General features: G+C 39.0%; 1 protein-coding gene across 6 annotated transcripts in view; it reads left to right on the top strand.

Annotated features, from left to right (window-relative positions):
• PTPRR (protein tyrosine phosphatase receptor type R) overlaps nt 1-25869 on the top strand; it is a 253812-nt gene that overhangs the window by 21218 nt on the left and 206725 nt on the right. For all 6 annotated transcript variants that reach the window (XR_014803634.1, XR_014803633.1, XM_084956339.1 and 3 more), the window contains one exon: nt 4532-4830. Coding sequence is in view for 3 of the 6 variants with exons in the window: in XM_021091990.2 (XP_020947649.2) it covers nt 4532-4830 (299 nt within the window). In the remaining 3 variants the exon portion in view is untranslated. The remainder of the gene's footprint in view (nt 1-4531; nt 4831-25869) is intronic.

Raw genomic sequence — 25869 nt, 5'->3', positions numbered from 1 at the left:
CTCACAGCAAGGCCGGATCCTTAACCCACTGAGCAAGGCCAGGGATCAAACCTGCATCTTCGTGGATATTAGTCGGGTTCATTACCGCTGAGCTGTGATAGGTACTCCAGATTTTTATAGGTTTATAGTCTATGAACTTGCTAAACTCACCTGTTCTATAAAAATTTTGGTGAGTTCCTTGGGATTTTATATATAGATAATTATGCTCTCTGCAAATAGAGCAGAATAGTTTTATTTCTTCTTCCCCCATGTGTGTGCCTTTTGCTTCTTTGTTTTATGGCACTAACTAGGACTTTCATTTAGTACAGTGTTATTAGAAGTGGAAAGAGTGTCATACTTGCCTTATCCCCTGTCTGAAGAGAGGGAAACATTTAGTCTGTCACCATTAAACCTCATGCTAGCTGTGGGGTTTTGTGCAACTGCCTTTATAAGGTTGAGGAAGTTTCCTTCTATTTCTAGTTTGCTTAATTTTTTTTTGTACTATGAATTGATGTGAATTTTGTCAAATGCTTTATTCTGCATCAGTTGATGTGATATTGTGGTTTTCCTTCTTTAGACTGTCAATATGATGGGTTACATTCATTGCTTTTCTAATACCCAAGCAGCCTTACATTCCCAGGATAAGCCCTACTTGGTTATGGTGTATTATTCTTCTTATATATTTTTTCATTCAATTTTCTTGAGGATTTTTGCATCTGTAATCATGAGTGATATTGGGCTATAGTTTTTTTTTTGTACTGTGTTTTTCTAGTTTTGTTATTAGAGACATTTGGCCTCAGAAGATGATTGGGGGAGTGTTCCCTCCTCTTCTATTTTCTGGGAGAGGTTGTATGGCATTGAAGGGATTTTTTTTCTTTAAATGTTTGAATTTTGCTCGATCCTAAAGAGTTCTTTTTCAGCAAAAAAATTTATGCAGGAGTTCACTTTCTTTTCTATTTTTAGGACAGTTCATTTTATTTAATCTTAGGTGAGTTCCATTCATTTGTGGGGTTTGAGGAATTGGTCATTTCATTTAAGTTATCGAATGTGTATGTAAAAGATTATACATAGTATTCCCTTGTTGTCCTTTTTACGTCTGTTGGGTGTGTGGTAATAATCTTTCTTTCATCTGATATTGGTAATTTGTGTCTTCTCTATTTCTTTGTCATTCTTGCTAGAGTTTTATCAATTTATTGATGTTTTCAAAGAAGCAGGTTTTGTTTCATTGATTCTATTATTTTCCTGCTTTCAGTGTAGCTATTTCCTCTCTTAACTTTTTAATTTCCTTCCTCTGCATGCTTTACATTTATTTTGCTCTTCTTTCTCCTAGGTTCTTAAGGTGGAGGCTCAGGTTATTCATTTGATACCTTTCTTCTTTTTCTAACGTAACCATTTATGCTATAAATGTTCCTCTAAGCAGTGCTTCTACTGCATCCCATAAATTATGGTGTCATATTTTAAGTTCAGTTTAAACTATGTTCTGATTTGTCTTGTGATTGCTCTTTGACCTGTAGATTCTTTGAAAGTTATTGTTTAATACCCAAGTGTTTGGAAATATTCTTATTTACCTATGTTACTGATACCAGTTTACTTCCGTTATGGTTGGAGAATATGCTTTGTGTATTTTCTGTTCTTTTAAAATGTGCTAAAGCACAACCTAGAATAGATTTATAAGGAGATCCTGCTGAATAGCATTGAGAACTATGTCTAGATACTCATGTCGCAACAGAAGAAAGGGTGGGGGAAAAAACTGTAACTGCAATGTATACATCTAAGGATGACCTGACCCCCTTGCTGTACAGTGGGAAAATAATAATAAAAAAAAATAAAATAAAATAAAATGTGCTAAATGTTTTATGATATGGTCTATCTTGGTAAATGTTCCAAGTGTGTTGGAAAAGATTGTGTATTCTGGTGTACTTGATTGGAGTGTTCTCTAAATATCTACTAGATACCTTCGAAGACAAGATAAAATTTATTCCACATACTAGCTCAGTAATCCTTAACTCGAGTTTGAATGTGTGAAACATTTAATTAGAAATCCAGTTTCATAGGCTACATTTCCAGAGATCCTGCTATGGTAGTTTGAGGCTAGAATGTGGGAATTTGCATCTTAATATTCCAGGTAGTTCTGATGCAGGGATCTAATAAGCACAACACTTAGACAAACTTTTTCTTAGTTAAGGGCTCTGGTGAGGTTCCTAATACTATGCTGCCAGCTTGGTTCTCATTACTTCAGGACAAGGCAGAACTAAGTTTTTTCACATGTACAACTGATAGGGCTAGGAAATTTTAGTCGTGTTTCAGTTGCACTTAAAATTCGATTTTTTTGTTTTTTACCTTTCCCTGTAGGCTAGTTTTAGCACAAGTGACATTTGTTAGTTGGACTCACCTATTTTCTATTTAAATAAAATGGATCTGAAATGCTTTTCTCTGATTGATACCATTAAAAGAAAGATTGAAGATAGTTGTGTAATTTCCTCTGTTCTTCATTCATTTTTCCTTCTCAGAAATCTGTATTCTCTGATCTACTAAGCTGCTTCTCTTTCTTATTGAAATCTACTAAGCTACTTCTCTTTCTTATTGAAATTCTTCACCACCCCCCACTATCTTTTTTGGGTTTTTTTGCTTCCCAAATATTGCAAGGACTTGCAAGCTTTTTTTCATGTTAATTTTTACTAACATGCCTATTTTGGTAGCAATGTCATGTTAGGTAAGTTTGCTTGCTACTGAATGTTACAGATTCCTCTTTTTGGTAGGAGAGCCAGTCCCTGAAGTGAGATACTCAGATTCATTCAAACATACAGTATGCCTTTCCCAAAACAAGGGACCATCTTTAAATTAGGAGTGTTTAAAAAGTCAACTAGGATTAAAAAGAATATGTCCATTCTCTTTCTTCACCCCAAGTTAACCACTTCTTTGTTGCTCTTCACAATATCTGACTCAGTCCTCTATGAGGGGAGGGAACAGAGTGCTCACCTCTAGTATAGAAACTCTATAGGATGCTATAGTATCATTTAGTAAATTACTGTAAGTAAATTACTAAATGAACATTTGTGGTCAGAAAGTTAATAGACATCTAAAACATTGTAGCATCACTTTCTATTAATAACAACACACTGTAAGCTTAACAACAGTGAAGTACACTGTTCATATTATATATGTTCCTAATGACAATTTCATATCCAAATTAGAAGAACTCTTATTTCATTCAGAGAAACAAAGTTTACATTTATTTCAAGGTCACACTATCCAGTTATCATATTTGGCAAATTATGGCAGCTTGATTTCTTTTTGGAAAAAAAGTTGCAGTCTGTTCAGCATGCTAAGAATTGAAGACATGAAGATTAATTTCTTTTACTATTTCAGAGTCCACATGAAATATACTTGTGATTTGAATGATCGAAAACCCTAAAGACACTGATACCCAGTGATTCCAAAATTATTACATCATGGTGAAAACACTTGAGTTGATTGGAAAAAAAAAAATTTTACCTGTCTTTGTATCCCTAAGAGAAAGGTAAAAGCACATGGGTAAGACAGAATTGCTGAAGGTGCTGGAAATATATGCTGGTCTCAGAGGCTCGATAGAGGGGAAAAAGCGGTAAAAACTAGCAATTCTTCTGCTATAAATATTCAGTAAGAATTTAGGCACTTCAGAATTCTAATAAAAAAAGGTGTGTAATCCTCTAAGGGCAGCATTTGTGCAGTTTATTGTTGCCGTAGGCATACAGAGGGAAAATCTGTGATGCTTAGGGTTGCGAGGCACTGTGTAGGTGGTATTACTATATTGTGATCTGTTCAATCTGCTTATCATCTTTAGAGAAGATCTTAAGTTTGCTTTTCCAGTTGGTGTTTGACCTGATGATATTCTTTCAACTCACATGTATATGCCGTCTATTTCCTCCTGTGGCCAATGACAAAGAGGAAAAAGAGTTATTCAAGCCAATGGATATTAGAAGAAATAAAGACGAATGTGTTACTTTATCTGGATGGCCATGTTACTCAGTAAGAAGGAGAGAATGGATATTGTTGCACAACTGGAAGTTGCTCCCACCATGAGTATACTCGGATTCCCATCCTCAGTCAGCTTAAAACGGCTTACAAGTATTTTAAAAATTACACGTAGTTGATTATAACATAAGTAGGATAAAAGAAGCACAACATAAAGTATGAAATGCATCTTGTTAAAGGGATGAAATCTTGAATATGATATAAATAGATGTCATTTGAGAAAGAGATAGGACATCTAGGAAGAGATGTTCAACAGGGAGTGAGAACCATGCGTTTAGATAAAGGAGGAAATTCCTGACTAAAAGAGGCATTAGAATATCTCATAAATAGGACCTTTTCAAACTCTACCCACTTCTGTCCACCCAGAGTTTCTGAGATGCCACCAGGTGTGTTCTCTTTGTTGGGACAAAAATGGAAACTAACAGATTTAAGTCCTTCGCAAGTTTTAAAGCTCCTTAAGAAAGGGTGATTCTCTTTATCAGTTATTTTATTCGTCTTACTGAATGAGGTCTTTGGTTTTCATGTCTTCTACTTTCAGGGTGCCTTTCAAGAAATAATGATCACTTTTTGGCAGTTCATCAGAAGAAGAGTGGGAAGCCAGCATTCATTTATCATCATTCGCAAGATCTTGAGAAGAGTCTGGATATAGCTCCACAAAAGATATATAGGCACAGCTACCATTCCTCTTCTGGCGCTCAGATAAGCAAACAGCACCCAATTGTTAATTCAGCATTTCCTAGACCTGCATATGACCCATCTCTCAATCTGTTGGCCATGGCTGGTCAAGACCTTGAAGTGGAAAACCTTCCAATCCCAGCAGCAAATGTAATTGTGGTGGTAAGTATTGCATTTAACTAATGCTGATGCTTTCCTCTGTGGTTGATGCTTAAAAAACAAAAAAATCTAATGATCAAAATTATCACTGAATTGCAATGATTATTTACTCATTCTCTAGTATTTCTTTTTTGTTACTTGATTATTACCTTTTGGCTTCCTCTTGAACGTAAGCCTATAAAATAAGAAACCTTGTCTGTATTCTCTGTGCACAGCACAATGCACGGTGCACAGAACGTGCTTAATAATCAAATAAAAATATCGCTTTAGGAAGTCTTTATAGTTTTACTAGATCATATCCTGTACTGAGCCTCCTGCCATCTGTGCTGATCTCTTCTAAGCAGATAGGCCTTAATCTCAGTTTATATAAATAAAACTTACTGACGATCTTGTAGTCACTTGATTCAAATCGTGAGAAATAAAGAGATGCTGAAAGGGAGGGGTTGATGTAGAGAGAGGGTAGTTTTCTGTAACTGGAGGAGGTGAGATGGTTTGGAAGTAATTGATGGATAACATTCCTGATATTGCTGAACAAGCATTACCCTTTATTAATCAAGATGATGTAATGGTTCTATTGTTTATATTCTTAGGGTATGTAACCCAGGCCGGAGGTTCCCAGTTTGTGGAAGTATCATAGTTTAAGAACATGGTGAGGTTGATACACTGTTTGGACTATAATCTCTCTCAAGTTTAAAATTACAACAGGAGGACCCACATTAAAATGATAAATAGTAGCTAAATTGTTATTAATTGCATTTCTGCCCTCAAACATAATCAGATATGTTGACTTTTAAGGCAAGATGATTCAATGAAACAATGTTTGCATTTTGGCAATTTCTTTGTAAATCTGATATCATTAAATTTAACAAGATTTCCCCTCCCCTCATTTTTTAATCTACTTCATATAGGACATGCAACTTAGTATTGAGAATCAAAGCTCCACTCATTGATCTTTGCAACTAGCATGCATTGAATATTCATTACGATCCAGCCATCATTTGGGGTATCTAGAAATAGAGACAGGTGACATGGAGTCTCTGGTTTTGCTGGGGAAATGTCTGCGGGAAATGTCGGTAACTCAATAAAAATTATAAATTGAGACCATAAGATGAGCTTTTGTTAAGAGAAAATATGTGGGTCATTTGGCCTGCTGAAATGCTTGCACAAATTTTCTGCATTTACATGAGGAACAGATGTTCTGAAGGTGAAAGCCATGCACTCTGTCTAGTGAGCGAAGACAAATGATGTTAATGATGTCGCCGTATCTGGATATGCCTGCACTAATGCTCTGGCTTGGGAGAGATATTTCCTCTAGTGACCATCATACCGCCATAGTCATCAGCTCTTAAAGTCATTGCGAATTATAGATCAGGAGGTTTGTTCTAGCTTGTAATGTCATGTACTGTCTAGTTAATTTAACATCATGGAGGGTAAAAGGCATCCATGAGGAATTCTGGGAGGGCATCTCACGTTTATATCATTTGTGATTTGGAGATTCCTGAAGAAGGTGCGCTTTTTCTTTGGGGTGATGATGACATGGGGACTACAGGAATTTTGCTGCATTAGCCTCCCCTAACCTCTCTTGATCTAGTCTCTCACCATGCTGGGGGTGTGCAACAATTGCTAGTGCTAATATTTCCTGTAGTCCACTTACGTTACTTATGCACATGGTGATTTAGTAGGAAAACCAGGGAAATGGAGTTTTTTTTCCATCAGTCAATAATGTTCAGCTTACTTGAAAAGCAGAGGGTCAAATATTTAATCAGGTATCAGCTGGTTTGAAGGTGCATTCTATACAGAAAAGAGATTTAGAAATGGAAAGTAGAGAATAAAAGTAAAATAGTCCAGCTGCTAAATGATTTTGGTGGAGTAACTGGTATGTTTGTGTGGCTAGGGTGTGTGTGTGTGTATGTGTATTTGAGGAATGTTGCAGTAGTACCAAAGAATTATTTTGTAGCTTAATTTGTGCCAAGATGAGCAGTATTAATGAGTATTCATTTCCTGGATTGAAATTATTAGGATCTTTTATTTTATTTTATTTTTTTCAGCCAGAGTGAAAAACCACTCCCACCTTCCGGAATGTGTACTTATATGACTTTTAGGACTTCCTGGCTCAGGGGAGAGGTCACTTGTTTCATTCTCTCTTGTCTGTTTCTGACATCATTACAACTATGAGTTTTGAAATGAAAAATTTATCAGGCACATGAAAGATGCATGTGCCCCTCCTTTCCTGGTTCCCAACTGCTTGCACAAAGCATTTCATAAGAACATTTGTCCACAAATGAATTTTCCTTTTCCTTCTTTCTTTTATAATCAGGAAAATCTGAAGTTTATTTATTCTAAGGAAAGGATAGCACGATTTAGAATGTTTCTGACAAAACATGCTGATTATGTTCCAGGAGCTCAATTAAGAAGCTGTTATTAGGATTCTTTGTACAAATGCAATTGAGAGGGAATATAAATGCTCTCACGGTCAGGGCTGTGGTAGGAGTAAAAAACATGGCTTCCACCAAATATGTACTGCAAATTCCATTGATATATATCAGTCCACAAGTCTACCAGGAGGGAACCCTGGGCTATGAGTGGAAATGGTAGAGGGGAAGCAGTTACAGGCTTTTCCAGTTCAGCAAGTTCAGCATAGGTTGCTGGGCTTGGGCGAAATATGAGAAAACTGGGGAATAGGAAGGCTTTGGGATATAGAATGTGGGGAGATGATGACTTACTCCACAGGAGGGATTTGAGGAGAGTAAAGGGAAGGAGAAGAAGGAGGAGAAGGGATAGGAAGAAGAGGAGAATGAGGAAAGAAAGGGGAGGGAAGGGGGCAGGAGAGGGAAGAAGGGAGAAGGAGGAGGAGGAGGAGAGAAGAGAGCATACAGTGGCAGTTCTTGGGGCAGTACTTGTATGAGCGCTAAGAAGATGATGGGAAGTTTCCAGGAGTCTGAGAGGGCCTCTGGTTTTTTGTTTTTTGTTTTTTTTTTTTTTTCCCCCACTGTACAGCAAGGGGGTCAGGTTATCCTTACATGTATATGAGAGGGCCTCTGTGAGATTCCTAGACTCCTAAAGCTTTTGGTCATGCTCAGCACTCACCCAGAGCATCACAGAGACATTCTCTTGTTCTTTGACACAAAGCATTCCTTGCGAAGATTTTTATCAAGTGGTTGATTTCAAAGACTATTAAAGCCAAAAGCTTTGGATAACTCTGTGTTTTAGATACATCCCGAGCTCTGGTTTATGCCTCACCTCAACTTGGTTCTGCTGTTGACCAGGTTTTTGAGTTTCATCTTACAGGTAAAGAGATAATTCCTAGATGTAATTTGAAGGGCTTTCAAAGTCCAGCTTTCTCATTGCTTCGCCACAGTAAATAAACTTCATAGCATTTAGTGTGTTATGTGATGTGGATAAATAATTGTTTTAAAAGACAAATTGGTTTAATCATAATTTTGTACTTGTACAGCGAATGTCCCCAAAGGTGAGTTTAATCTCTACTGTTGGAATTCTGCCATGTTAGGGAAGGCTTCTTGGTTAGGAATATTCTGTTGCAAATGATAAGGACCCAGTCCAAACTAAAGACAGTTTCATGGTCCAAATAACAACACTTCTGTGGTATATCTATCTTTAGGGCTCAAAATCAAGGGCTCAAATAATTGGCCGGGATCAGTCTCCCAGCTCTGCTTCCATGGGATTACTTTATTCTCAGACTGAATCTCTCTTCATTTCATCATGGTTTCCTGCAACTCATGGAGTCTTATCCTTAGAAGTTCATATTCAGTGGGAAAGAATAGGTCTTTTACAACAGTCAGTAATATTCTGGGCATCCCTATAGTCCAGTTTAATTTAATTACGTACTTCATCTCAGAACAGTTTGTAGCCAGGTGATAAAACTAGGCAAAATGAGCTCAAACCTAAACCATGTGCCTCTCCCCTGGAGGACCCCTGAAAACCAACAGTCTGTTTAAGAGAGGGGAAGTTATCTGAATAAAAAATTGGGGCACTATTAACAAGCAAAGGTAGACTGGATGCCAGATAGCAGCTGGACGTATGGTAAAGCAGAGGATTTGGACTTTGTTTTTTTTTAAGACAGAATAGCTCTTTCAAGAAATCATGAGGATATGACAGCTTGCAGCTTAGCCTCAAAAATGTGATTCTTGTGCAAAAAAATGAGTGACCAAAGTCATACTCTAAACTGTCTGACGGTGGCCCAAACAGGCAGCAAATTCATTCTGACACAGGAGAAAATTAAGGTGCCTGGCTATGTCCTGACATCCAGACTCTTTGACTGTGAAGACTGTGATTTAGTGCAGTCTGTTGGACCGAGGATATTTTATCCCAAGAATGTTTCAAATTGTGAAAACCTCTGTAGCCTTCATACGTCTTGATAGTAATGACTTATATGGTGGGGCCAAGAAGGCTGCATTGAGCTATTGGGGAAGCAGGTGCTTAGGCTCCTTCCTGAGCTAAGGGACTTGCTTGTGGTGGGCAAACTCACAGGATGTCTGCAGCAAATGCAGGCTTTGGGAAAATTATGATTTATGGTGTGTCAGTGGTATTCAGGGTTAGATAGTAAATACCAAGTCCAAAATACTAAGTGGATGTTAAGACAATCCTGCTGGAATGCTGGGTGTGACTCCAATGTCTTCCAGGGCAGTCCTGGGACACATGTCCCAAGTTCCTAGAGGGAATGAATATAAAAGCCTGGGAGAAAAATCTCTGCCATGTTTTAATATGGAGCTACATTTGTTAAAACAATTAAATGGGAGTTCTCACTGTGCTGCATTGCAGAATCTGACTACAGTGGCTTGGGTTGCTAGGGAGATGCAGGTTTGATCCCCTGCCCAGGAACTCCTGCAGAGGTGTGGGTTCAGTCCCCTGCCTGGGACCTTCCATATGCCATGGGGGAGGCCATTAAAACAAACAAACAGAAAACCAGACATTCCAGTTGTGGCTTAGCAGGTTATGGACCTGACATCTCTGTGAGGATATGGGTTCAATCGCTAACCTTGCTCAGTGGATTAAGGATCCACCCGAAAGCTGCAGTGTAGATTGAGAATGTGGCTCATATCTGGTGTTGGTGTGGCTGTGGCATAGGCTGGCAGCTGCAGCTCCTATTTGACCCCTAGCCAGGGAACCTCCATATGCCACAGGTGCAGTACTAAAAAGAAAAAAAGAGAAACCACAATTGTGTGTCATTCTTTTCCTTGCTTTTCAAATAAATGTAGTTATATTTTAGAAACGTCTCTCCTGTTCTTCCCTGAAAATGGCATTTTTGTCTGTAGACCCTACCACCTTTGTCATTTTGGATTTGGTCTGTGTATTCTTTATCTATTGTCACATAGCATATTACCTCAACATCTAGCAGCTTAAAACCAGGACTGTTTATTATTGCACAGTTTCTGAAGGTCAGGAATCTAGGAGCAGACAGTTGTGTAGTTCTGCCTCAGGGCTTCCGGCAGTCAAGCTGCCAGCCAGGGCTAAGTCTCTGAGGGCTTGCTGAGCTGAAGGATTCACTTCCAAGTTCACTCACACGGCTCTTGGCAGGAGGCTTCAGTTCCTCCACACGTGGACCTCTCCCCAGGGCTGCTCACACACATGGCTCCCCAGAGCACATGAAGAGAGAGAGAGAGAGACCACAGTGCCATGGATGACCTTGTCTCCAAGTCACACACCATCATTCTCACCGTATTCTGTTCATTAGAAATGAGTTGCCGGGTGTCGCCCACACTCACGGGAAGGGGAGTACACAGGGCGTGAATACCAGGAGGCAGGGGTCATTGGGGACTGTGTTGGAGTTTGGGCACCAAAATCATCAAAGCAGAATAGAAGAATCTTTATATTAGGCCATTGCTTGTTATGCGCTTGTGCCTATAAACTAGACGGAACATGAGGACATGAGGATTTCATGTAAACTTCAAACACGGTAGCTGTGTGCTGAAACCATCTTACTACAGAAATTGCATCATATATAGTAAAGGTGAAAGAAACTACATCAACAAAGAATCTTCAGGGAGTTCCCATTGTGGCTCAGTGAATTAAGGACCCAGTGTTGTCTCTGTGAGGATGTGAGGATGTGCGTTCAATCCCTGGCCTCACTCAGTGGTTTAAGGAACTGGTGTTGCTGTGGCTGTGCTGCAGGGTTGCAGCTGCAGCTCTGATTCAACCCCTCTCCTGGGAACTCCCATATGCCACAGATGTGGATGATAAAAGAAGAAGAATCTTCAAGAATAAAAATAAAACAAGCACTCATGATTAGGTGCTGGTTTACAGACCCCAAAAAAGTCCCCAAATCAGTAACTTTCTCCACATTATACAGTTAATAAAAAGTGCCGGAGGCAGAATTCAATTTCTTATTTGTCTGGCTTCAAAACTCAGACATTTTCAGTTTTAAAAGAAGTCATTTGGTTTGCTTCGGGAAAGCAACCTTTGTGAAAGAAAGTTTTAACTTTATGAATGACATTTTATTTAAGCCATTGCTAATATGAAAATTTAACATTAGGAAAATTTAAGTTTATGAATGACATTTTATTTAAGCCAATGATAATGTTAATTTTCACCCTTTGGAAATACACTCATTGATAGCTAGATATTCATGTTGGAGCCAGAGGTTAAAAAGTAAAAGACCCGTGATGGCCATGCTACAGGTAATAATAAAGAAGGAATTGTAATGTCAAATTAGATTTTATCAGTCTAGAAAAAGAAATTCTTCAATCTACTTCAGATTTTGGTTAGCTTTATACTCTTTTCTTAACCTAAAGGCTTCATGTTAAACTATAGGCTCTTATATAATCACCTTTCTTTTTAATCCCAAACATTTGCATTTTGGAAAGCTTTGTGCTTAGAGTCTCCAGATATTATTGTACTCTTGCAAAATTGTCTTGAAGTAGAAATTCCATTCTTGAGCTTGGCATTCTGACAGTCACAACTGTCACCATCTGTTGCTTTTCTCCATTTCTAGCTACTAAAGCAGCAAGGAGGATGCTTAAACACATTCTGGAAATGCTAGGGGTCAAGCTTAGGCAACATCTCAGTGAAGTTTGACACTGGACCACTCAAGACATCTGTTTGTTTTGGATCATATAGCCTCAACAGTAGGATGATTGAAGTCTTAAGAAAATGGGCTTCATTATCATAGTCATTGGACATTGGATATTTAGTAATATTTTTAACATCAAACCTAATATACTTTCATAGAGTTTCAGAAAATTTAGAAATAGAGAAGGAAAAAGAGGAAGTAAAACTAATCCCTAACTGTTAGATAACAGTGTCATCTTGATATAGATGTTTATATGATCTTTTATATGTATGGCTATAGACCTTGTTTTACCAGAATGTGAAGTCTTTATACTTAAGGTTTTTTAGGGTTTTTTGTTTTTTTGGGTTGTTTGTTTTTTTAGGCCGCACCTGCAGCATATGGAGGTTCCCAGGCTAGGGGTACAATCAGAGCTACAGCTGCCAGCCTACTCCAGAGCCACAGCAACGTGGGATCAGAGCCACATCTGCGACTACACCACAGCTCATGGCAATGCCAGGGATTGAACTCACATCCTCATGGATGCTAGTCGCGTTTGTTAACCGCTAATCGAGTTTGTTAACTGCTGATCTACAATGGGAACTCCTGTTTTTTTTTGTTTTTTTTTTTTTAATTTAGTCTATATCATGGACATTTCATGTCATTAACTATTTTTATACAGTATCATTTTTTAGGAGCTACTAAAAATTCCTTTGTGTAATAGATTTGACACTTTTATGTATTGACTTAATATTCCCAACACATTCAGTGATTTAAGGCAACTCATTCTGAGAAGGAGAAATAAATGTTGAATATATCAAATACAATATTTTCTTCATTGCAGCTGCCTACTTAATAATATTGAGAGAATTTAGAGAACTTATTTTAAGGGAAACTGCCTTCTTTATTAACTCTCTATGTAATTGTAATATGGGATCTTTTTTTTTTTTTTCACTTGGCTAAATTATGTATGGTCTGTAAACCTTTAATCTTAAGCAAGGGAAATACTTAAAGCAGCCAAATCAATTAGCAGGACAAAATTAAAAAGAGGATTTCTATTGAGGAAGGTGGAAAGTGCTGTGTCTCATTATGCTGAAGCCTAAAAACTCTTTTTAATCCCAAATTTTCAGATAATATAAAAACAAATGGAGTCTACAGATGAACAAAGAAGGTATCTTTCCCTTGGAGCAAATATTTACTTGCAGGTCTCCCTCTAAAAATTACCCTTTGGTTTTCTAGTTGGTAAGAACTGTTCTCTTTGTGAATGACTTTGTCCCTTTTTTTCTTTCCTTCCTTCTTTCTTTCTGGGTTTCTCTCTAATCATAAATACGTATAAATCATGCTTAGGTTTTTTTTTTTTTTTTTAATTTTTACTGTAGTGCTTTATTTAAAATCTAACTTCCAATGGATAATGAAACTGGGCTTTCTGGGCATTTGGCCCTGCCAGTGCATGATGGGATTGGCATCATTTAGCAAAGGACTTCGTTCTCCCAGCATGATCCCTGTAACTCAGATGGTGGAAACAATTTATTTCATTCTCTTGTTTTAAGAAAACACAGGAGCTAAAAGTCTCTGGAGGATTGTCTCCCTGGGCAAAGTTATGAGGTCTACTCATTGGTACATTTTACCTTTAGCAACTGAGCACAGCACAGCTCCTGCTTCATACCAGAGGTGATCACATGACCCCCCCAGAAATCAGAGTTTCTTATCCCCTGCCCTTTCTTCCTTTTTCTTCCCAAACCACATGTTTTTGTGAACCAGGACTGTTACAGAAAATTCCACTTTTAACACCAAAATGCAAAGGAAAAATTCCTCCTGTGTTTTTCCTCTACCCTACAGTATTCTCAGCACTTTGCTCATGACCTTTCATAGGCATGAATGATTAAATCATTGGCTATTGGTGACTAATTCAACCTCTAAGTCCTCTCCCTTCCCCAGAGGTTAGGGGGTTGGACTAAAAGTTCTCTCCCTCTAATCCTTAGGTTGTTTCTCCTGGCAACCTGCCCTCATCTTGAAAGGGATAGGTGGGCCCACAGTCACCTCATTAACATAAACTCGGGTGTGGTTGAAAGGGCTTGTTATGAATAACATGATATACCCATTTCACCTTATGCCTTGAGTTAGTTCAGGACCTGGGAACAAAACTAAATGATGTAATAAAAGTTGTTCCTATTGCTCTTATATAGGAAACTGTAAGGATGCCATGAACTGAGGACCAAAATATTTTTTCTTATTATAAATCACAGTATCACATTACCTTAACCATGTATCATTGTGTTTTCATAGAGGAGACTGGTCATAATCTTGTGCTTTAAACATTTTCCACATTTTCTTTTTGAAGTATGAAGGCATAATCCAGTCATTATTCATATCCCAAATTGTTTCTTTCCTTACTCATCTGCTCTATCTGGACCATTTGAATCCAGAAAAATAAATTAAGAAAACATCATCAGGAGTTCCCGTCGTGGCGCAGTGGTTAACGAATCCAACTAGGAACCATGAGGTTGCGGGTTCGGTCCCTGCCCTTGCTCAGTGGGTTAAGGATCCGGCGTTGCCGTGAGCTGTGGTGTAGGTTGCAGACGCGGCTCGGATCCCACGTTGCTGTGGCTCTGGCGTAGGCCGGTGGCTACAGCTCCGATTCAACCCCTAGCCTGGGAACCTCCATATGCCACGGGAGCAGCCCAAGAAATAGCAACAACAACAACAACAACAACAAAAAAAGACAAAAGACAAAAAAAAAAAAAAAGAAAATATCATCAATTTTACATATCTTTCCCTTTAGCGTGTATTTTCATATGATTTAGTCATTTAATGGAAACACTAAGTGAGCAACAGATAACTTCAAAGAAACAAGAAGAAAAAGCCCCGTTTTTGAGGGAGAGGCCAGATGTTCACAGTTTCTAAGATTCCAGGGAGAGATGTGTTTTCGAGGTTTGTTTGCCTTCTTTTCTAGAAATGACAGCGATGTGATACAAATTCCACGAGAGCTGGAAGGACCTAGAGAACACCGAGAATATACATCAGGACAATCTTGGCTAAGAATCTTAATCTGAGATTTCCTGGATTGCTTTTATTAGTCATCCAATTATTCTGAATGTCTTGAGGTTCTGTATGTGTTTTTGTGTTTGTAGTTCAAATACACCCTAATTGTCTCATGCTCCCATTATTGACCTTGTGAGGCTGCATTGTTTAAGAATTTGATGAAAACAAAAAATTAAAGAAAAAGAAAGAATTTGATGATTTTTTTCCTGCCTGAAAACATGCAAGCTAGCATTAGGTGTTTAACCAGCACAAGTTAACATGTTGCTTCATTGTGCTTTAAGTCATTAAGTTCCTTAGAACAGGCTAGTTTTTTAAATGGGAAATAATGGGCTGCAAAATCTATTTTGAACAGACCTCTAGGCAAATTCTTTGAACATAGGCTTTTACAAACCAGCAATCATTTTTTTAATGGGCAAATGAATTTTGAAAAATTTCTTCGTGTATGACAAGTAATGGTGTCCTCTGTATTCTTAATTACAAGATCAAATGAATGAAATCAACTCTATGCCAAGCTTAATTATGAAAAATTGCCATGTTTTGGGAAACAGTATATATTTGGTAACTAGTACAGGAAAGCCATGGAGACTGGAGAAGAGTATGTAAGTAATATCTGGAAGGAACTGGGATAAGTTGGGGCAGTTGGATCCTCAGATAGGCAAAAGGTCTGCATGGACACCTCATCCTTGCTCCTTGAAACACTCATTCATTCAAAAATATCACTGAGTGCCTCCTATGTCCTAGGCAGTAGAGTAGGCTCTGGTGATGTGCCAGTGGCAAGATAAACAAAATCATTGCAGCTCTTAGTTCTCATTCTAAGAGGAGAAATACAGTAAAATAAGTGAGCAACTGAACATGGTCATTTCAGGTGGTGGTAAGTGCAATGAAGAAAATAAAACGAAGTTATGTGGCAGGGAAAAGATTGTGGGGACTATGTTCTATTAGGTATTGAGGGATTCTGTTGCATATTCAGGGATACTTAGGGATTGGATTGAGGCATAGCTCCTAAGTGGAAGCTGTATGCTAGAAGCATAACTGTGGAATTAGCAGAATTGTGTTGGAATTCCAAGTCAGATATATACTACTTGCATTTCCTTTGGTGACTGACTTAACACCCCTGTATTTCACTTCCTCGTTTGTAAAAAAGTGATATTAATAATACCCATTTTATGGAACTCATGTGGGAATTGAATGAGAGAAAGCATTCAAAGCACTTAGCATCATGCCTGATGCATAGGGAGATCCTTATAAAAATTGGCTGCTATTATTAGCATTATATGGAACAATGGAAAATATATCTTTCTAGCCTTAGCACCAAGAACACTAGTATTTCTCCTGAGCCATTGGTTAGCTTATAAAATATCTTTTAAATGCTGCAAATCATGTTTCCCTCTTTTTCTTGACTGCTAAAAAGCTGAGAGCCAAATCTGTGGTCTACCTCTAGCAAATAGAGAGAACTTTATTGAGCGCCTTATTTATTTTGTGAACTAACCTCATTCTTGGCTGGATGTTTTCTTTTCTTCGCTCATTTCCCTTCTAATTCAATTTCCTTATTTCCTTTTTATTCAATTTTATTTTTTATTATATGTGTTTTTGTAAGCTGCCATATATCTTTTGTGTAATATGTTCTGTCTAAACAAGTAGTCACTACAGCAAAAGAGTAATCAGTGTGGACAAGTTGAGTCTGAATGTGTTACACAGCAGGAAGTCCCCTTACAGTGAGAATTGCTTTACCCCTGGGGTTTGAAAAAGTAAGAAAATGTAATTCTTATTAAAAATTACAATGTAAGAGTTTCCTCATGGCTCAGCGGGTTAAGGATCCAGCATTGTCACTGCTGTGGCTCTAGTTATAGCTGTGGCCTGGGTTCACTCCCTGGCCTGGGAACCTATGCCATAGATGTGGCCAAAAATATACACAAAAATTACAATGTGTATAATGATCTGTTTGGCTCACTGCTCTGAAGCCTTTAACCTCAGCCCAATCCCAGTGTCATGGACCACTCTTCATTCTCATTGTGAGCAGTTAATACAGTGGGAACAGAATGGTTTTAGGAGATATCCTGGGTTTACACACCTGTTTTGCCACTGACTATCTTTGAGAGCTTGGGCAAGTCAGTGAACATTTCTGAATCTTTGTTTCTTCATTTTAGTGGTAATTGTAATATCTTACCTGGCTCCTGCCTTTGGCTCTTTCTAGGATCAAAATGTGTTCTGTAGAGCATAATACATTGTTCTAATATCAGCTGTCACAATCATGGTGGTGACGATGGTAGGGTGATGGTGATGGTGATAATTGGCAGGATTGCCAATTTTGTGGCTGATCTACTCTAATCTTGGGGAAAATCCCAGTATTGAAGTGGGCTTCTTGCTCTGTTATAAGCCTAGGAGGTTTCCTTCATGCTGTAGTTCAAGCCAACAGCATCCCCCAAAGCTGTGCATCACACAGCCTACATGGCCCACACGTGGTGGCCCTGACTAAAATGCTCCTTAAGTCCCACTGCTAATTACCAGGGTTCTTGACATCATCTTGCTTTTCTGAGTGTCTGCTTTGTTCAGCCAACTGGCACAGTTCCTGTGAGCCCGGAAACCTGCCTTATTATTATTTTTGTCTTTCCACTCGGATCTCACAGCCAGCCCACACTTCTACCTACTGGTAGCTTTTTGCGTTGCCATGGGCCATGTCTTGTGAAACTCCCACCTGCTGTCCTTACCTGCTGAAAGCCTAACCATCTTCCCTGTCAGCCAGAATGTGCTGACACCTGCTCCATGTTCACCTCTTGTCATCTACTTCAAGATGCAAGTCCTAATTTTTGCCTGGAATTTTCTGAAGTAAAATAATGTATTAATTGCCTTTGGTATCTTAACATTTACTGTGTTGTCAGTAGTTTCCATTACAAAAACTACATTTTTAAAGGTCTTATTAATCCAAATGCAGAATAACTTACTGATAACCTAATAGTGTATTAATAACCTGGTAATTTATTCCCAGTTTATTAGGAAAGATCAGGCAATAAGAATTCTACACATGAAACACATATTCTAGATTACCTTTATAATTGTGTAGGGATGTGAATTATTTAAACTTGTATTACATATTTCTCTCTTTTAAATACATATTTCTCTCTTTTAAAAAGTTAGGTCATACTCTACAACTTGCTTTTCTTAATGAATAACAGGTCATGGATATACTTTGAAGTCTTTCAGTATGAAGACCTCTATTTATTCTAAATAAAAGACAAATTCTAAATAGTTCTAAATTTTGAAGTTTGTATACACCTCATTTCCTTAAACTGTTCCTCAGATTCACTGTACATCTGGTTGTTCTTAGTGTATGTGTTTTGTATTTGCCGCAACAAAATTGCTCCAGTAAATGTCTTTAATATACACCCTTGGAGAAAAGGAAGCATATATATATGTATGTGTATATATGATGCGTGTGTATGTGTGTGTGTATATATATGCACACGTGTGCATATATAGTATGTACATAAATATGTGTGTATATATATACAGTTGTTCACTTACATATTTATATATAAGAGATGGTCCAAAGATGATTTATTCCAAGAATATTTGGGTTAATATATTACCAAATTATTACTTTACAAATAGTTGTTGCACTTCACTCTCCCTTCAGTAATGTATAAAGGTACCTGACTGACTCAAAGTCTGTCCAGCAGCAACTGATTGTTGATTCATTTTAATTTTTGCTGACTGACCAGAGGGGTAAGAATTGCACCTCATTATTGCTTACGTTTGCATTTCTGTGATGACATAAAAGATTGAGCATCTCTCAAGTGTATTGATTATTTGGATTTCCTCTCATGCAATTACTTATTTGCAACTCGTATATCAGCTTAGTTATGTCTTTCTTAACAATTTGTAGAAGCTCTTTGTTTATTGGGACATAATCCTTCTGTGTGCTATGCGGGTTGAATATATTTCTCCCTAGGCTATCATTGCTCTTTTTTATGGTGTCTTTTGCTATACATATTTTAATTGTTTTGTTTTCAAAGATATATTTGCCTAAAAAATAACCTTTTGTGGCTGTCTCTTTTTTTCTTCCTAATGATATATCGTGCTCATTTTCACAAGGCAGATTTAACTCTCTCACTTCCCTTTCCCTAGGTTCTCTAAATGTGGATAAGCCTAGGTATGCATAGTTCTACATAAGTGAGAAATCATTTGTGTTATTATTTATTGCAGTCATTCTTGTTTAGTATTTTTGTGTCTTCCCTCTCCTCCTTCCCTTCATCAACTTCACCTTCTTTTGTTGAAATCCATCTCTCCTGGTCGTTCATACTAACCTAATGTGTATCCTTTCACTTATTTTCTTCATGCCCATATAATCCACACACACCTACATGTGCATATATATGCATGACCACACGCAAATACAGATGTATCTATACATTCGTATGACTATATTGGAATTTTTGTCATTTTATATTCCACAAAAATGGTATAATATTATAAATGCTTCTTGGTTCTTTTTTCCTTTTTTTCCCACTAACACCTCCTGGAAAACCTTTCTAATCAATGGTCATGACTGACTCTTTTTAGTGATACATCCTACCCTGGTGTAATTATACCATACTTTTTTCAACCCTTCCTCTGTTCATAGTAATTCACATTGTATCCACCCTTCTTATTGGCCCTATGAATAGTGTTATAAAAACATCTTTGTACATATGCTGCTACGTACTAGTGCTTTTATTTCTACAGAATAGAGTCCCAAAAGTGATGTTGCCAGGTTGAAGTGATATACAGCTAGATTTGTTTCCCAAAAGACAATGGGAACTTGCATTTCTGTCAATAAGAACTGACGTAGCCACGCTTCGTCCCTATCAACAACGGTGTTATCAGTCCACTTTTGTGAACAATAGGTATACCTTTATATCTCATTATTACTTCTGGTTTCTTAAAGAAGCTACCAAGAATAACTTGCCCTTTCTGGATGACTCCAGATCAACTGACTTCGTTTATTACATGTTGCAGTCTGTTAGCTTTGTGAGTTTCCTGCCTCCTCTCTGAATGTCTCAGTGTCACTGCCTGTGCCTGCCTCCAGTGGCCTCCTGAGCCACGCCTCCACTCTGCCTGCTTGATTGTCTCTGACAGGTTTGAAAAGTTTGGACTTTAAAACCAGAGGACTGTATTTACCCAAAACGTTTAACCATCAGTCAATGAACTCTTCACCGAAGTCCCAGAGAGTACCATTTATGAGTTTATTAGTTCAGTAGTCATTCAGTTCTTAAGAAAAAATTGCTTTCCAAAAGGTGTCTCTGGCTAATGAGGGGCATTTAAAAACCTTGGGTTCTGTTCTTTAAAACCATTGGACACCATTGTCAGTCTTCTTGGGCCACTAATAGCCTCAGAAGCCACTTATCCCATAACAAGGAAAGGGTGATCACCTCCGTCATGACATACTGACAACCTCTGTCATTCACTCTCCTGACATCCTGCCACCACATCCCTGAAGTTTACGGACTCTAGTCTTTATAGCGCCCTGCATGTCGGTGTCTGGGAACATTTCTTTTCTTTCCTACCTCCCCTAACCATGTCTCTGGTATAGTCTCGTGGCAAAATTGTAGCCTGGACACATGACACCACTAGAAGGTAATGACGATGGCTCACAAATGGAGAAAGAGCACGTGCTGAGTGTGGTCCTGTACCCCCAGCACTACCCCAAGAAATGGAGTCTTTGTCAGCAGATTCCAAATATTTTGGTTCCATAGGTCTGTGCATAGTCAGAAAACCCTTCAGCTATCTTAAAGACTTTTTTTCATTGATTATTTAAATTCCTTTTGCTTTGATTTTGGAGTCAACAAAGCTGACTTCTCTTTAGGACTAGGCCTCCCATCCAGTTTAACTTCAGGGTGAAAACACTCCAAAGAAAATGGGTTTAAGACTTGTGGTTTCTGAGCAGTTATTTCTCATGGTGAATGAAATCCCTATACACTGACCTGCCCCAGGCATTTTGATTGGCATGCATTGTTCTCTCAGGGTTCCATAGCGTCTGGCATTGGCAAGAGGATTTCTCAGAGCTCAGTTCCCTGTCCTGGAAAGGTGACAGCTTACCACACAGTGAGGTCTTGGCTTGTTCCAACCACTTGATCTTGAAAGTTACACAAGTTCTAGTAGAGGAAGTGGTCTTACACATCACCTGTCTGTCTAACTCACTTTTTTTTTTTTTTTGGCTGCCCCGTGGCATATGGAGTTCCTGGGCCAGGGATCAGATCGAAGCCATAGTTGCGACATAAGCCACAAAAAGGTTATGTTTTTTCCCCCGCCTGTATTATCTTTTAAAGAAGTTAGGTAAATATGTGCTAGATTTTAATGAAGATTTACAGGATAATGATTAAAGCTGCAGCTGCCGCAACACTGAATCCTTAACCCACCGTGCGGGGCCAGAGATCAAACCTGCATTCCAGAACACCCAAGATGCTGCTGATCCTGTTGCACCCCAGCAGGAACTCCTAACTCAACTTAATTGTGGATAGGCCCCAAAATATGAGGCTGAAAGCTTATCAGAGACCCAATAATCTTGAACGGGACCATCTGAATCTCAATTTTCCTCATGAAAAATTAGAAGATTAATATCCAGTCTATTCCCCGCTCAAGGATTTTGGTAAGGATCAAATGAATCAATGGAAATGAAACCACTTTGAAATAATTATGCAGGAATGTCAGGTCTTATAAAATTGTTTTAAAGTTCAGTGTTGTGTTTCTTCTAATAGGAATTTCTGGGTGGATTATAACAGCTACCATTTACTGAGGTACTATCTATGAACAGGCCCCCTACCAAACTCATTTCATGTAGAGGTTAGTAGTCTCACACCTCTAGCCTTGCCCGGAAAGAATGCAGGAGTTGACTTGTTAGACATCAGGATGTTTCTGCCACCTTTTTTTTCTGAAAGACATTTAAGATGGACAGTATGTCATAGAAAAAGGCTTCCAAGGCAGGCAGACCCTTTCCAGCACTGAGGTACTGAACCTACCTATCTTCATGAAGCCTACTTTGTCATTGTATGATCTCCTATAGAAATAAGAGGGAATATTTTGGAGTTCCCGTCATGGCGCAGTGGTTAACGAATCCGACTAGGAACCATGAGGTTGCGGGTTCGATCCCTGCCCCTGCTCAGTGGGTTACCAATCCGGCATTGCCGTGAGCTGCGGTATAGGTTGCAGACGCGGCTCAGATCCCGCATTGCTGTGGCTCTGGCGTAGGCCGGCGGCTACAGCTCCGATTAGACCCCTAGCCTGGGAATCTCCACATGCCATGGGAGTGGCCCAAAGAAATAGCAAAAAGACAAAAAAAAAAAAAAAAAAAAGAGGGAATATTTTTACAAACTGGAATAGCCGTGCCTGAACATAAAGTTCTATTTACATCCACATTTTAAAATGACCTTTAAAAAAAAGTGGTCTTTGAAAAAATCAAATACCACTCTATAATCAATTCTGTTTATGGCCTTTATGAAAAATCTATATAAGTTCAGAGTTAAAAAATCAGATTATTCAATTGATTTCCTTTTTTTTGTTCAGAAAGATGAAGTCTGTGTCTTTAAAAATAAGTTCAGAAGAGTTACTTTGAAAGCCTGTATGATTACCTTTCTGAACTTTCTGGGGCTTCTCCACAGACTGTTATTCCCTTTATGAAAATGAGGCCAGATGTGATAGGAGGTATAAGAGATCCCTATCCCCACAATATGTACTCAGAGTTCCCATTGTGGCTCAGAAGGTTAAGAACCCAACTAGTATCCCTGAGAACACCAGTTCGATCCCTGGCCTCGTTGGGTGGGTTAAGGATCCGGTGTTGCCATAAGCTGTGGCATAGGTCACAGATGCAGCTTGGATCCTGCTTTGCTGTGACTGTGACATAGGCCAGCAGCTGCAGACCCCTAGCCTGGGAACTTCCATATGCTGCAGGTATGGCCCTAAAATATATATATTTTATATATACATACATACATACACACACAAACATACACACACATATTTAAGTTTGGCTCTGAAGACAAACAGCTCCTATATCCTTCTTTGCCCTCAGGCTGAGTTTGCTGCTGTGGACTTTTTTAGCAAAGTATCCATTAGCCAGAGGGGTTACAGGCTCTAAGTCCGTGAACTGTCAACTCGTAGATGAGTATGTTGGCCCCAGGGGTATGAAGAAAATCTCAAGGGAAGGCCTTCAAGCAAAGCCTCCAACTCAGTCTGCGCTGGCTCTCTATCATTGGCAAAGCTCTCTTCCTTTACTCCTTGAGTTTCCTGCCTCACTCTTGAAATCTCTTGAGTTTGTGACATTGATTTTGGATTTCAAACTCCACTGAACCTCTCTTTATCCCAAGTGTTGGTTATAGTTTTAATCTATTCCAAAATTCGTTCATGTCTTTTGCTTGTTTTTTCAGGATCCAATCTGTGAATTCACTCTGCTTTACGTATCCTCTGCTCAGTTAATGTGATAAAACTGTGAAAACCTTGGTGGAAATGTCGCTGCATCTCCGCAAAGCCCAAAGGCTGCTGAATGCCATAAGCACGTAGTCTGAAGCTGTGATAATTAAGCCCTTCTTTAACAAGCTCTAGTAACACAGTGTGTGTATTGGACATGATGGTTGTCAGGATGGCTTAAAGACAGTGGACTTTTCTAGAAGACCATCATTCTTGCGACATTCTAGTGACAGGAGGTTGTACTATAATTGTAGCAGTTTGACAGTGTTGGAAGCATCTGGTCTCTCACTGTCTATGACAGAATAGAGTATGAGTATCAGAATTAAAGATTTTTATTTTTTCCATTGAGTTGCTGATTTATTAAGGATATATAGAAATTGCAGTCTCATGATAATGGTGAGTCTAGAGAATATAGGGCTACAATAAAGGAATAACCATGTATTGAGCTCCCACTGTCATAAAGACACTATGGTAGAGGCTTTTCATCCCTCTAGTTCATAATTATGTATCATATTATTCTTATATTACGGATAGTGACATCGAGGCTATGGAGGTTGTCACACAGAAAGTCTCTCCTTTGTTTTTTTTGTTATTGTTGTTGTTGTTTTTAGGGCCACACCTTTGGCATATGGAGGTTCCCAGGATAGGGGTCAAATTGGAGCTACAGCTGCCAGCCTATACCATAGCTCACCACAACACCAGATCCTTAACCCATCGAGTGAGGCCAGGGATCGAACCTGCATTCTCATGGATCCCAGTCAGGTTCGTTAACCACTGAGCCACGACGGGAACTCCCTCTCCTTTGTTTTTTAAAGAGCATGTTCTTTCTACCACGTGGTTCTGCATCCCCTCTCCACGTTGGGCTTTGGGAAAGGTCTGATCAGGACCAGAAATGATTGGCATCTATCTTCCTAGGCTTTCCAAGAGAACTATTCATGCAGGGAAAGCCAAGGGCCTTCTAGTAGATACTAAATTCCCTTGGTGCCAGGGAGCGCTGAAATTTGTGGTATGGGTCTGCTGATAAAATCCCTCTCCAGCTCTCCCACAGCCTTCTCTTTGGACCAGAAGAGGATGCCCAACTCTTCAGGAAGTTGCTATATTAGTTTCCTGTGGCTGCCGCAACAAATCACGGTAAACATAATAGCTTAGAACAACACACACCCATCATCATAGGATTTTGGAGGTCAGAAGTCCAAAATAAGTCTTACTGGTCTGCAGTCAAGAAGTCTCCAGGTCTGCGTCCTTCTGGAGGCTCTAAGGGAGAAATGGTTCCATGCATTTGCCAGCTTCCAGAAGCCACCTTCATTCCTTGGTTGCTGGCCTCCTTCTAGTGACGGCATCCTTCTGCCCCAGCCAACGGTCATCACATCTCCTTTCCTCTCTCTGACTCTGACCCATCCTTTGCCTTTCTCTCATAAAAATTCTTGTGATTACAATGGGTCTACCTGGAAAATCCAGGATAATTTCCCATCTCAAGATACTCAATCACATCTGCAAAACCCTTTTGCCATGTAAAGTCTCATTCGTAGGATGAAGATGTTGACATCATTGGGGGCCCATTATTCAGGATGCCATAGCCACTGATCTGGTGATTTCTCCATTGGTAATGATACCCCAGTTTGGGCAGCTCAGGACCACCCAGGCATCTCCTAAAACACAGGATTCAGAGTTCCCCTCATGTGTACCTCCTCCAGGCAAGAGTGTGAGTAGCGAGGCCAATTTGTGCTCCTCACTGTCACACAGGACTTGCAATTCAATAGACTCAACCTGGATGCAGCTGCCAGATAAATTTTGAATGCATTTCAGTGCATTTTTTTTTCTTCACTTGGGGATTTTATACAAAAGTTGGCATTTCAAATATTTCTTTGAAAATTGGAAGGTCTAGCATCATAGTGCCAATGTTTTCAAACGGCTGCACAGTGGCTTCCACTTTTGCACTTTAAACAGAGTTTGTGCTCTGTCATTCATCATAGTCACTGTCTGATGATGAATTACTCTGGCCTGTTTCACTCATCTATTTTAACTGTTTGAACTCTGTAGTTTGTCAGTTTACAGTCATGATTCTCAACATTCATATGCATTAACATGCATATCAGAGGACTTTTGTTCAGAAGATTAGGGCAGGAATGGTAACTTTCTCACTATGTATTAGAAACCTTTGTATTACTCTCTGAGTATCCAATCAAAGCAGAGAATGATTCTTGTCATCCTGCAGCTTGCTGACATTTGCAGATTGGTTGGATCTTACCTTTGGATATTTCTTTTTTCAGTCTCACTAACAGCCTTTGATTCACCAACACCTGGGCCAAGCATGGCTAACCATCAGTTTAATATTTCCATTTCCTGGAGGCAGTATTTTCTGCCTGTCCTTGGGAAAGAGACCATCCTTTCCTTCTTCCTAAGAAGGTCTCATAAGAATAACAGTTCCGGAGTTCCCATCGTGGCGCAGTGGTTAACGAATCCGACTAGGAACCATGAGGTTGCGGGTTCGGTCCCTGCCCTTGCTCAGTGGGTTAACGATCCGGCGTTGCCGTGAGCTGTGATGTAGGTTGCAGACG

Source organism: Sus scrofa, chromosome 5, assembly GCF_054392235.1.
Source record: "Sus scrofa isolate SSC_HxYL_T2T_F1_AM1 chromosome 5, Sscrofa_HxYL_maternal_Yorkshire_Landrace_v2.0, whole genome shotgun sequence".
In the NCBI taxonomy this organism is placed as follows: domain Eukaryota; kingdom Metazoa; phylum Chordata; class Mammalia; order Artiodactyla; family Suidae; genus Sus; species Sus scrofa.
The sequence above is the reverse complement of the archived record's forward strand: the minus strand, read 5'-3'. Positions and strand labels throughout refer to the sequence as shown.